The following is a 13,935-nucleotide window of genomic DNA, read 5'->3' on the forward strand; positions in this document are numbered from 1 at the left end:
TTGTTTTTTTTTTTTGGTGGTGTTTTTTTTTTTTTCTAGCAGTGAGGAAGAACAGACAGTTTATGTTAGTGGACTGCGGAGGAGTAGAAGAATAGAATAAAAGGTGAGGTTTTTATATATACAGACGTATACTTGTAAACATAAATTACTAGCAAAAGGGAAAAGGCTTAGACTTGAAAGCCAAATGCAGCATCTCAGCCACCAAAATTCACCTGTGGTCTCAGTAAATCCCATAATCCTGTTTGTCTTGAAGCCCCATCCGTAACATATGACAAGTATTTCCTGCCTCACAGGAACATGATGTGGGGAAGGCTCATTCATGTGGCAGATACAAGTGTTGATATTGCATGGATGAGGATGACACAAATCCATGTAGAAAGAGTCCCATTGCTTTCAAGAGTGCTAGCTCTATATTCTAAATCTTTGTGAGGAAGCAAGACTGCTTGAATGAGGTGCCCCACTGCAAATAGAAAAACATGTACTGGATGATGAAAGAAGACTAAAGAGAACTAATTTAAACTTGTGATCTTGTTAGGCTTTTTGGTAGGTGGTTTTCCTTAAAGTATTGCAAGCACACTCTTCCCTTCTCTTTGCAACTCCAGAATAGCGGCATAGTGACATGACAGAAGAAAAAAATGTCTTCCTGCATCACGGCTTCTACAGTTACAGCGTTGCAGATTTCATGGCCTGTAATTTCTGAAATGTGTTGCAGAATCTTTGGTGTTTTTGTTTTTTTTTTTTTTCCTTTTAAATCCCAGGAATCTGTTGTCCATCTCTTGGGAAATTTTTTGTTTTGCAAAGCTCAGCATAAGCTTGAGCCCTCTGCGTCTTTCTGAAAGCAAGATTTTCCTTTCAGTGAATGCTAGAGCTGTGTGCTATTCTGTACTGCCATGGGTGGGAGCTGGCTGTTTGGCTGGTAATAAGATACTCGTGTAAGGGTACGCTCCTACTGGTGCAAGGGCGGTAGAAAAAAGGTCAGTGGTCTCCGTCACTACTCCAGAAGGTCAGCTTTATTTACAGGAACAGCAGCAGGCTTCTTCAGCTGACTTATGTTAACCACCTTTTCCAATCCTTTCCTGAGTGAATAGGACTATTTAAAACTTCAATAGAAATCTGCATTCAAAGAAGACAACGAACTTTTTATTGCATAACTTAAAGATATCACTGATCTTTCTCCCTCCCCCACACCGACAGAGCTGTCAAATTGAAAACATTTGCAATGTGGAGCACAAGCCTACTCCTTTCAAACCTCGTCAAAATTAACTTGAGAATACTTTTAGAGGGAGAGAAATGCTGCAGAGAAACAGCTGCAGCATGCTTGTTCCTGCTTTCTTTTGGGGGACCCATGAAACTGTCTCAGTTTAGATCTCTGAAAGGTGGTAATTAGTTAAAAGTAAAACTGAGCACAGCTGGTTGTGAAACAACTCTTGGTTGGGCTGGTTTATGTGGTCAATTGAGAGAGATAAGCAGGTTTGCAAGAGAGGTTTGTTTACTTCTGGTATGTAGTCCTGGAGTCCTCATAGCATGTGTGTCCTCAGAGAGGAGCCAAGTCAGAACAAAAGTTTCAGCCGTGATAACAGAACCGTTGACCAATGTCCAGCTGCATTGGTCAACAGGTTACATATTCATGATTCAACTCCCCCCCAACAAGTTCCTAACAAGCTCTCAAGTAAGGGTTCAGAGGAACCTCAGGGACCGAGGAAAGGAATGAGACGTGTTAATCTAAATTAAACTATGAAAGAGAGAATATTCTGGACTCATTGCATCTCAGTTTAGGCACCAGCCCATGGTATAACTCCTCCAGGGACAGTCTTTTGCTCTAAACTACCTTATACAGCATTTTCCTTTCACACATACAGCACGCATAGCCTAGTAAGAACCTCCATTCCTAAATTAAGTGGTTCTGTGCATGCAGCAGCAGTGTTTCTCTTTAAGCAGAGAGGTTTAGTTGCCCAACATTGGGTGGGATGAGCCTTGGCTGAAAAGTCTGGGAATGCTCCTTGTCCTCTCCTCTTCCAAAAAGATCTCCAGCTGAGAGATGTCCCCCATCTCGCTTGTTCATGAGCTAGCAACAGCACAGTGGATGGTGTCTGCAGTTTCTATCACTGTCTTGTGATGATTTTCTGTAGATTGTCTGATCGGTAATGATTGTGAGCGGTACAGCCAACTATGTTCAGGAGCAACTCAAAGGTAGAGGCAAAAGATTTTACTTTTCAAAGTACACCCTTGTTCATCTGTACTACATATGGTTTAAGTGCAAACTTGGCTCTTTTAAGCTCACAACAGTTTGATTTGGGCTTAGGAGAGGATGGCATCATGCATTTTCTAGCAATAGGCATTTGTCACAAAAGATCCCTCTTCTGTGAATTAGGCTACGACATCTCTGAGAAATTATCTTCACTTTAGTATACGTAATGCTTCTAGGACCTTTTTCTTAGTAGTAACTGCAGGATTAACATTTAAGAATTTAAGACATATTCACATGGCTGGTAGCTTCATGAAAAAGTCCCGCTCTGCCAAAAACTGGGTGTATAGCACAGCTATTCTGTAATTTTCAAAGCCTCGCTTTGGTGAGTGGAGACTTGCCCAAAACACATTACTAACTATATGTTGAGAGGGGGGAACAGTTCCAATTTCTCGTTCACACTTTTCTCTTTCTCCCATTATTCTACATCTGTCCAGACTAGTGGGGAACCATTGGCAGGGCCGTAGGGGGTGGGAGTCCTGCATGAAAAGTTTGGCAGCCAATAGGACAATCATTCATTTCATTACAGGTTGCATTTTCAAGGACACTGTCTACAGCTCAGCAGTGACCTGGAACAAATTCTCCAGCATGAGGGGAAAAGAATGCTGCCCGAATGCCTTCCTAATGAGAGCAAAACAGAGGGAACCTGAGATAAATTCAGAACCTGAACTACAAAGCAGGAGAACCAACGGGGAAAGTGAAGCAACGGGAACTTGGCGAAAGGTGGCAGAAACCCTCCCCCAGTGCATTTGCTACACAAAGCTGTTGAAATATTGCTCCCTTTCTGGTGGTAATGCAGCAGCCTTTTTAATGATGGTTGCTGCAGATAATGTGGCAGCTGTAATGGAATATAACCCAGGCAGTGAACCAGAGAGAGCTCCAGACTTGCTGGAGACTAGGAGAGAAAGGATAAGCACCAGAAATGACTGTGAGGGTAAGTGGCCAGCTGAAAAGAGCTGAAGGACATCCACTAATGAGACAGGTAGAAATTCATAACGCAAAATGGAAGTAAATAATGGACCCCAAAACATTCTAAGAAATCATTCCTAATGAAACTTACCAGGCCCCCAGGAAGTTTTGTGAATCAGAGTGTTCAGTGTCAATTAATTTAAGGAAAAATGTAATATGTTATGACACAGAAGCCACCGACAAATTTTGAAATAATTGGGGTTATATCAACCAATAAACATTTCTTGGGAGGAAATGGTAGTCTTTTCTGGTCAGGTACAAGACTTATGCTTGTAAACTTATTTCCAGTCTCACACTTGCCAGCAGGTTTCTCTGGCACCATGGACAAGGTTTTCGGGCCCTTTTTCCACAGCCAGCCCAGTAGCGTCAGAGCTGCTTGCAAGCCAGAATATGTTTTTTGTAACTGTGTCACTGTTTTCCATGGCTTCGGATAGGAAACTGGCTGTACCATTACACAGAAAAATTGTAGGAGGACTGGAAACTGGCTTGAAGCTTCAGGATCTTGTTTAGATGTTGCTCTTAGGAGCTTTTGTTCTTCAATCATTCTTACTATGTATAAAATGAAGTGAATATGCTCCAGCTCAGAAGATGTAAGAGAATTTTGTTACATTAATATGTATATACAAAAGTAGCAGAACTGAAAATGTCATAAAATGTTCTGTTTGTTTTGCTAAATACTGCATTTGTTTTAACATCGTTAGGAACATGGATATAATGCCACAATGCTTTTATACTTATAGCAAATTTGTGAATTTCACTTCAGCTGTTCCAGGTACCTTCAAATCTTGCATGCTCCATTTATTCTCAGATGTGCATTCAATCCTCGGAGCTGAGAAGCTCTGAGGTCTGGCAGGGCTTTGAGGCACATAAGATATTCAGTAGCTCTTAGGATTGAACCCAGCATGAAAGAATATCAAAGGCAATATATTTCCAATCAGGGACAATTTAATATGACTATTAGACTTTGTTTATTTATTTATTTATTTATTTATTTATTTATTTATTTTTCCCCCATGTAGAATGAGTTTTAGCAACACAGTCTGCATTCAAGCTGGAGGAATGGCTTGTGGGGTTAAAGTGCAGCATACGTGACCTTTGTCTGATGAACTTCGTTGGGAGTTTCTGTGACGTTGAACTCGCCCTTCTGCTCAATCCAAATACTGGTCATCATTTCCATACTGTGTAAATGTTCGTCTTGATGATGACATTTCATTCCTGCCTTATCCCAGCTCACGTTACTGCTTTGGGAGTATCTATTGTAACTCTTATCCTTCCACACACTGTGCTGTCGTCACCACTGCTGTAGCTAATCCACTACTATTTGGCAAGAAAACTGTTTATCCATTCTGCGTTAGGGCAGATAGCTGAAGTAAAAGCTGGAGGAGGAGGCAACCAGCACATTTGTTCTGCAGCGTATTAACATGCTAGCTGAGCTAACAAGTAGAAGCAGAGCAAGCGAGTCAGTTACTATACTAATTTTGTCGTGGGGTTTGACGGCATACTCCCAGATATGCCGCAAGGTTATGGGGATCAGTCAGAAAACACTTACACAGTATGTGTGTAGTTTTCTGAACTATACTGCTCTTTTTCTATACCTTGGCTTGTAGAGAATCACTTGCCCTTATTAATAACACTGAACATCTTGAATCACTGTCTTAAAACAAGAATGGTGATGGCTCAGTGTCTCCTCTATTTCTTGCTGTGTTTATGTTTGTTTTGGCTGCTAATGACTCGGACAGCAGCCTTTCAACCACCATAAGCCCCAGCATCATGTAGGAAGAGAAGCACGCCAAGGGCCTTCCATCTGAGGAACAAATGCAAACAGTATTCACCCCACACTCTTCCTTTTTTAGTGTTTTTGTTCTCACATCTTTAAAAGTTTCTTTATTTCATTAAGTATTCATACTAGGGAAGAAAAATACAAATCAAGTCAAAATAAAAACCAATTGCTTTATCCTCCCTCAGGAAAAAGAGAAAAGAAAATCAGCAAGGCAAACAATCTTAAAAACCTTAATCTTTAATTAATCTTAATAAAAATCTCCAAAAACTTAATTAGCAAATCCAAAAGAATGAACTAAATGTTGTTACAACTCATATTACCATTCACTTCTTTAAACACATCACTTCCATTTATTGTCCCCAACTAGGGGTTGCTCATTATCCTCCTTGAGTTCTTGCTCTGATATGTCCACTAAGCTCTTCCAACAAATAAAGTTTTACTTGAAAATATCCTTGTCTGTGTTCAGTACTTGTGCATTCATCACCTTTTGGAAAAGGTTTTCCCTCTCGATTAAGCAGCGTCTCTTTTGTCCAGCTCTACCTGCTGAGGGGAACGATTCTTTCTCTTCTGTCTTCCAAGCAGCTCCCTGGTGCTGTACTATTTCCCTTCCACCCGTGCTTTTCTTGTTCAACATGAAAAAACAAAGGTAAGAAAACCCCAAAACTAAAATGACACCAAGCCTTTTGATGGTAAAAGCACTGCTTATGTTTGAACATTTGAGTGAATACCCCTGCAGCTTTAATTCTGCCACCTCATCCATATGCTTGACAGTAACCTTCATGTGCTTGTGCACCCACACAGTTTTCCCTGCCCTCCTCGCCGGAATCATAACCTGTCCTGTCCCCAGTGTTTTCTCCCAGCCCATGCGGAGCACTCTGCTCGGCCCTGCTGCAGTGGAGCTGGCGTGCCGCCGTCCTGCTGAGCTGGTGTTTGAGAACCGGGAGTGACCAGGTGCATCCAGGAGGCACTGAAAGAAGCTAAACAGCAGGAAGAAGCTGCATTTTAGACAGCAGGAAAGCTTTTTTTTTTTTTTTTTTTTTTTTTTTTTTTTTTTTTTTTTCTCTTTAAGTGTGCCTAAAGCTGAAACAATCATCCTTTTGGGGAGAATGCAGTCCTTACTTTTACTTTCAGCGGACCGTGCCTGTTTTTCCCTGTTACTGATGGGGAATGATGCAGAGAAACATGCTTAGTCAGAGGGAATGTCTAGAGATCTTACTAAAGCCTGAGCTTAATGTGGTCAACAGATGGTGATTTACTACAGCTCCTAACGTGATCCTTTCTGAATGAATATTCAGAGGGCTTGCAAGTGACTGCAGACCTCACAGGAGTTCCCTGCTAGATTCACGTTTCTGATGCAAGTCATGGTAGGGTTTTTTTTCTCCTAAAAAGAAGATTCACCTTTTTCAAATTGTGGAAAACGCAAGGCATGGTCAAGATAAATAAACTTCAAAATTTTAATTTAAGCAAGATCTCAGATGCTCATTGGGACTCAACAAGAGGATTAGGTTAATCTCAGCCTTCAGAACTTCTCTGTGACCACAGTATGTTCTCTGTGGCATTATATTTAATAACATTCTGCTTGTGAAATACAGATACAAGAAAGGAATGAATTATTCTGTTAATTCTTTTTTTCTGATAGCAAATATTTCTGGGCTCTGTCACCTTATTTATGGAACTACTTGTTCTCTTGCATTTTTCAATCCTCCAATATATTTTTTGAATTCTTATTGTTAAGTCTTATTACTCCTAGCTATTTGTGCTTCATTATTCCTTTATGCACCTCAAGTACCATCGTTACATTCGTTTAATTTTTCTTTTTAGAAGTAACAATGCTGTAGTTTCATGCTCCCCGTAATTTTTAGAGCTCCATTTTTACTTGCAATTAATGTAACCAACTTGTCACTCAGACTTATTGGTTTTGAAATTCTGTGCTTAATTTTGCATAATGGTACACACTCCCCCTGAGCCACCTTCATCACGTCTTTAAAGTTTAGCCAGATTTTAATAACTTATCAGCATACCACTAATAAGCTTTGCCAGTTTATTTTTCTTGTATTTCTCAGATTACAGTTTATTTTACTCAGATTTCTAGCTGTACTCCCTCCAAAAGTTGATACTAAGAACATATTAAATAGTAAAAAAGCGGTTCCCAAGCAGTCTCTAGCTCTAACTTCATTTCTGCTGTTTAAAACATTTTTAAAGATTTCCTTTGCTTTCTGTTGTCTGCAGCTCAGACTGCTGTGAAAGCAGAGCTTCTACAGGACTTGAAGAAGTACTCCTCATGCGATGCTTGAATACTCTGTTCTTCTGAGGTAAATTTAATTTATCTAGGTGTGTTATTTCTAACCTCACAACAGTTGCTAGTTCTGCAGTTGTCGCTGAGGCTGCTTCCGTCACTCAAGCAGCCTGGTAAACCATTTTCTCTGAAGAAATGTGGAGACTGAACCATTGCAGCATAAGCGTCCACTGTGAAAGTGGTTATGATAGAAGTAGGTTATGATAGAAACCAGCTGAAGATATGCCCTGGGGTTAGTTTAGAGTTCAACTCACTGGCCTGAAGAGAGGCCAGTCCTCCTCCACTCCCTTCTGACAAGTTCCAAAATAAATTTAGTTTGTGTTAAACAAGATAGATTTGGAGGTTTTCTTTTCAAGTTGGGACTATGCAGAATCAGCTTGGACTGTACTTCTCATGTCCTCTCCTTTAGTTTAAAGACTATTCCTTTCCTTCCAACTTGCTGCCTAACAAATATATTCATCGACTAATCATGCTCCCTCTCAGTTTCTTTTTTTGCAGAGCTATGTAAGACAAATTCTCTTTAGCCTCCTCTTGAAAGGTAAGGTTTCCAGTTCTGCTTTTCACAGCATCATTCTTCTGTTTGACTATTTATTTCTTGTAAGTGAGTAACCAGAACTACACACAGAATTGCCGAGGAGAAATGTGTCAGATGTCTTATCCAATGCACTGTTAAATCACATTTGCCTCTTTCATGGCTGCTTGATCCATGATGGCGCACTGTCATCTCTTCATCGATCCTGTGATTACAGCCTGCTCTGCCTCTGTTGTCAGTTCCAAACAATTAACTTCTTCTTCAGGGTTCTTAAGTTTACCACTTTATGCTCTTATTATCATATTTCAGCCTGTTTCTGAACCCTCTAGTTTTTCCTGAAGATGCTTCAATCACATCAGTATTAGTGAGAGTCAGGGCTTGGCCTTTTCAGCAGATTTCATCATCTCTTGCCTATTTTTTGTTCCAAACTCATTATAAAAAATGTTGGTCTCAAGATTAAGTCTGGGGTACTCCATTACACTTTCTCTGGCTTGGAGAACAACTCATAGTATCCCCTTTAGCCATCTTCCTACACGTAATATTTCTGCATCAGTCTCCATTTTAACAATTTTTCCTTGTGGCATGTCACCAAATGCTTTATTAAAATCTATGTAGTTAAGGTCTACTGTTTTTTATTTCTTAAGAAAATTAGCTATCCTCTGAAAGAATAGGCTGTTCTGAAACTACCTGTCTTTGATAGATGGTAATGTTATCAATTTCATTTTTTTCCTATGTCTTTAATTGTCTTTTACATTGGTTTTAAAGATTTCTATGCTACTGTGAACAAACTAATAGAATCTTAGGCCTGAAGTTTAATATGTGGCTACCTCACTTTTTTTTTTTTTGTTTTTTAATGTAGATGCTGTGTGTTGTTCCCCAGTGATGTAGAATAGAATGGGATAGTTCAGTTGGAAGGGTCCTACAAAGGTCATTAAGTCCAACTGCTTGACAACTTCAGAGCTGACCAAAAGTCAAAGCATATGATTAAGAGCATTGTCCAAATGTCTCTTGAACACTGATAGGCATGGGGCATCAACTGTCTTACCAGGAAGCCTTTTCCAGTGTTTGAAAATTGTAGTACCATCTCTCTCTCTTTCAAGGGAATTCTAGCGGGAATCCCTATTGAAAGAATTTATAGTATTAAAAATATATTCTCCTGTATTTGCAATTTCCTATGTCAGGTGTTTTAGTGTTCTGGGAAGGAGATTATCCAGTCCCTACTTATGAAACTGCAACAAGCACACTTGTTTCTTTCCATCTTAGAGGTGGTGTTTTCTGTTTTTCAATCCTTCAATTTCCATACATAACAGCGATTTTCAGTTTAGAAACACATTGCATTTAAGCTTCTAGCTTGTCTGTGAAATCATATAGACTGTATTTCTTCCTATTTTAAACAGGGGCAGACATTATCTCCTGATCGAAAAAAAAAAAAATATATGAATTTATAGGTGTTTATCAGCCTGATTAATTATACCATTAGAATTATCTATATTAGATCTCATGTGGTGTGTGATAGTAAATGGAATGTGATAGTAAATGTAAAATTTCCCTCCCCCCCCCACCCTTTTTTTTTTTGCATTGATGCTGGGGAGAAACTGATGGACTCTTCATATTGTTATTTAACTTTTGACCATGAGCATATGCAGGTGTTGCCACTAATTCACTGCTGTTAATGTAAACATTAGGATGTGATTAGTTTGATGCATTTGTAGGAAAGGAAGTGAAAACCTTGCAGAAAGAAGGCTGATACCCATGCATTTGGCAAGTAGCAAAATCGTTGCTCATTCATTTACCTCTTGAGAGTGAACTACATTTAGGCCTTTTTCTGGTGATTTTTTTGTCTGTTCCTCATTGATTAAGAATTATGTATTTCCAGTAATATGTAGTTGATGGACATGGGTCTGGAACAAAAGGTTATTTATTCCTCTGGCCAGATTCTGTGCAGGTCTTTGAATATCACCACTTGGATTTTGATGAGACCAAGTGTTTGATGAGAGCATAAAGATGGTATGTTCAGGGCTATCTGTATTGCTAAACAGGCTGTCACCTCTTATGCCAGATGGAGAGTTTTTCAGGATGTGTGCTTTCACTTCCAGATATGAATTACAATAATCAACTTAGCTGTGCTCTGCAAAGCTTTCCCTTTTGTTGCCTAATTTTAACTTTCACCACAGCTGTTAAGACCCTCTGTGATAATAAATATATATAGCTCTATTATAATGGAGGAATTACTACTTTCATTGAGCTGCCTTTTTAAAGTTAGCTTTTTTTCCTCTCTCTCTCTTTTTTTTTTTTTTAAATCTGCTTCTTTTGCTGTGACTCTTACAGACCAGCTTCATGTTCATGTGCTCCCTGTGGCCTTTGGTGAGTGCCCTTCTCACATGCAACATCAGCAGAAGAGCCAAGAATGTACATAAATTGTATTTGGATATAACTCTTCTTGCTGACTTCTCAACCCTAGCGTTTTTGGAAAGGCCTCTCTTTGATACTGATTACAGTCATGTAAATAAGATATATAATTATTATTATTATTAAGATATATAATAATAATTATTATTATTTTTAAACAATACAAACTATCTTTATTTAACATTTAAGGGCTTAAATGTGTTTCACTGTCACTTTCTTTTTTGCTTAATGCAGTTATTGTTCAATGAAGTCATTTTTAAAATATGCAATGACCACATTTGAGTCAAATACCAATCTTGTCGGACTTAAGTCCCTAATGAAGGGAAGCAACATCTGCTCTGGGGGTGGGAAGCTAGTACCTAAAGTATTTATTTTGAAAGTTCAGGGAACTAGAAAAGGTAAAAGCCCTTAATTTTCAAAGCTTTCCAACATGTGAATTTCTCAGGAAGGCTGCTTCTGTAAGGAAACCACTGTTTGACTTGATACAAGTACAAAGGCTTGTATTTTGTTATTTTTTTTTTCTATAATTTATATAAACAGCTTGAGAAATGATGGATTTTACTTCTGTGCTGTGTGTCTAGTGATTAATACATCTCTCCTGTAACAAAAAGAAAAAAAACAAACACACACACACACATATAAAATCATGTTGAAGAGAATCTCCTTTGTTTGGGCAGATATACTTGGGAAGTAGGCTGAAGATGACTTGCCTATTTGAGTCCAAAGGTTTGTAACTAAGAAGAGGGATCTACAAATTCATCTAAGAGTAACAAAGCATGTTTCATAATACAGTTTTGAGTTTTGAGTCATTAGGTCATCAGTGAACAAGACTTTCTGGATTTTTTTCATCTACAAGTACAAAAACTAGAAATTGCTATTATTTTTAATGACTGTTCAGATTCTTATACAATCACCTGACTCACCTGATTCTGTAAGTTGGTGCTTGAAGATAAATATAAAGTTATCATGACAGCTGTAACAAAAATGCAGTACTGTGTACCAGGAGGTAGAGAGAAGGATATTAGAGCAGCTTATTTAAAACTTATTACTAATAAGAAGTTAAAGGCAGGCATATGGCTTACTGTCCCCAGCAAGGGAATATGACATTCCAGTTGTACTGTTTTTAGATCTTTACATCTTTTTAATCTGTTTCAGCTTTTAACTTTCCTTTGGCCATCAGATGAGAGAAAGAGGAAGAGAAATTACTTTAAAATGTTTAGGGCTTTAATGTTGTTTGATAATGTAATACATTACATGATATTTTAATACAATACTTTTTAATACAATACATTATATTTTCAAAACAAATGTGTTGAAAAACACAACGATTACATTTTCCAAAGGCTATGTACAGTCCTGCAGAATGAATTTAAAACCCATGACAATAGGCTTTCCCCCAACCCCCTCTGATAGACCTCTAATACTGCCCCCTTGTGATCCCACAAAACAATTTCTGTCCCATTAGGGTCCAAGCTTAATGGATTCTCCTCGTGCTTGACTGGTCTCGTCTTTTCTCTGTTTGTGCTGTGGTAGAGGTTCCAGAGGGTTGTATCCAAAGGGCTTTGAAGGTCTGTGTTGCTATTTCTAGTGTCACTGAGCTTAAGGGACAAAGAAGCTATTCTGGTGTCAGGGTGCTCCTCAGGAAAATGAGAGGAAATGCAGATGAATGGAATTTACTGTTTCTAATGTGTCCACTTTAGCCTGTACCCATCTCTCCTATCTGCCAGACAGGTGAGTTTTCCTGCTTTTTAAAATGTGCCTATGCACTCAAAAGATTCAGGAGAGATTTGGTCCTTACCACAAAGAGATACAGAGCAAAATGGGCAGGCTGGTGTCTTGCTAAAAATCAAGCAGCGCATGGTACAGCAGGGGCAGAGGAGTCATCTCCTGACCCCTGGTGAAGCAGCACCTCTCTGGGGGCCTGTTTTATGATGGGGGATGTGATGCATCAGCTGAGAACAAAGAGCAAAAAACCTTCAGAGCACTTTCAGAGTTCTCCAGAATGAACTTTCCTGTGACAGAGAGTGGGTTAGTGGGGTTCAGGGACCACAGTGCTGTGACAGTGCCACAAAGTGAGCCTGCATAAATTTGGTGGTAAATTTGCAGGGGAAATCCTGCTATGGAAAAGCACTCTGCAAAGGCAGAAAAGGGACCTGGAAAATAAAAGTCTACAGAGGACAATCGAGGTAGCAGTGTCAAGTGATGGTCTGAGTTGATGCTCAGTAAAGTCCATAATGAAGGAAGAATTTTGAGAAGTTTCTTTTATTATTATTTTTTTTTCTGAAGAAAATAACTAAAGCAAAGCCTGTGTTTAACCTCCAAAGGTGTAATGGAAAACTTCTGGTTTGTACAAAAGAGGGGATGTGTTCAGAATTGATTAGGTTTGTTTCTCCAGAAACAGTCTGCTTGTTGCTACTTGTCCAGGTCCAGTACTAGTTCTTTGATTTGAAAAGAAGAAGAATTAAAGAATTAAAAAAAAAAAAAAAAAAAAAAAAAAAAAAAAAAGAGGTCTTTTTTTCTTTTTTCTTTTTTTCCCTGTCTTGTTTCTTTCTATTTTAGAAGTTACAGGTTTCCACCAGAAAAGTAAGCATCTAGAATTGCTCTTTGTGAGTTTGGTTGTATTTGCGAGTAACAATTAACCGTTGGGTGTCCTCTCATGTAATTGTTTTCTCTCTGATGCAGAGCATCTGTCATACCCTTGTTCAGATCTGGGAGATGCCTTGGGACTTTGCTTCTTGATTATGTCCATTTTGAATTCTGATCTTGCATTGTACTTTCACTACATAGAAATAAAAACATTTATGACCACTAAAACAGATCATTTGGCAACCTTTATTTAACTCCATAAATTATAAACATCTGGTGAAAAGATACACATTCTTTGAAAATTCCAAATACTCAAATATGAGTGATTTTCTCTACTTTTGGTTATGACTTATTTGAGAGGGGAGAAAAAAGAAAGTAAAGTAAATAAAAAAAAAGCACTAACATTTTATATCACTTAGCATGGCTCTTCAGTTTATTTTCTCTGGGCTATTGTAGATTTAACACAATTTATAATATTGATTTTAATTTGCAGAGGGGCATAATTAAATTATTTCAACCTTTTTGAAACAATTTAGAAAAAAGTCTTTAAACAAAAGACCATACTATTTTTGTTGATATTCTGCTACAAAATATTGAACTATTTAAGAGAAATATTTATAATGTGCTGCACAACTGTTATGGATCATTACTACTTTGTTTTAAATTCTTCAATCTCTTCAAAGACAGTTGTTTACCTAATTGGTTCAGTTTTTGCTGTATATGATGTAGAGATATATTCCATTTTTTTTTTCAGATTTGTTGTCATAAATTCAAGGCTTTTTATTCTCCTGCTTTTGTTCTCTACAATGCTTGTTAACATGAAAGAAAAGAGAGAGGATTTCAGTTAGAAGGACTCCTTAAAATGTGAGTTTCATAAATTATTATGCTTTCCAAGCATGGTTCCGTCTGCCATGGATATTGGTAGCAAAACTTCCTGTGGCTTTACAAGCATGTATAAATTGTTGGTCTATGCAATTACATTGACTTTGTAGTCTCTTGAAAGATCAAGCCTGATTTATATGTGCAAAAGAAAAATGTCGATGGAGACAAGTCACTTTCCTGCCGTGTTCTGTAACAGTTTATACACCTTTCATGAGGTCTGTTTTATCCTCTTCCTG

The 13,935-nt window shown here is 38.3% G+C and overlaps 2 protein-coding genes across 2 annotated transcripts in view; both read left to right on the top strand.

The window, feature by feature from the left end:
• LOC311433984 (uncharacterized protein) overlaps positions 1 to 5,443 on the top strand; it is a 134,371-nt gene extending 128,928 nt beyond the window's left edge. Inside the window, exons 2-3 of the mRNA XM_084513735.1 lie at positions 2,775 to 3,179; positions 4,234 to 5,443. Of these exons, the coding sequence (XP_084369861.1) occupies positions 2,834 to 3,179; positions 4,234 to 4,238 (351 nt within the window). The 5' untranslated portion in view covers positions 2,775 to 2,833 and the 3' untranslated portion in view covers positions 4,239 to 5,443. The remainder of the gene's footprint in view (positions 1 to 2,774; positions 3,180 to 4,233) is intronic.
• Positions 1 to 13,935, top strand: part of PDE10A (phosphodiesterase 10A) — a 368,649-nt gene that overhangs the window by 91,560 nt on the left and 263,154 nt on the right. The window lies entirely within an intron of this gene.

Source organism: Aythya ferina, assembly GCF_964211825.1.
Source record: "Aythya ferina genome assembly, chromosome: 3".
Taxonomy (NCBI): domain Eukaryota; kingdom Metazoa; phylum Chordata; class Aves; order Anseriformes; family Anatidae; genus Aythya; species Aythya ferina.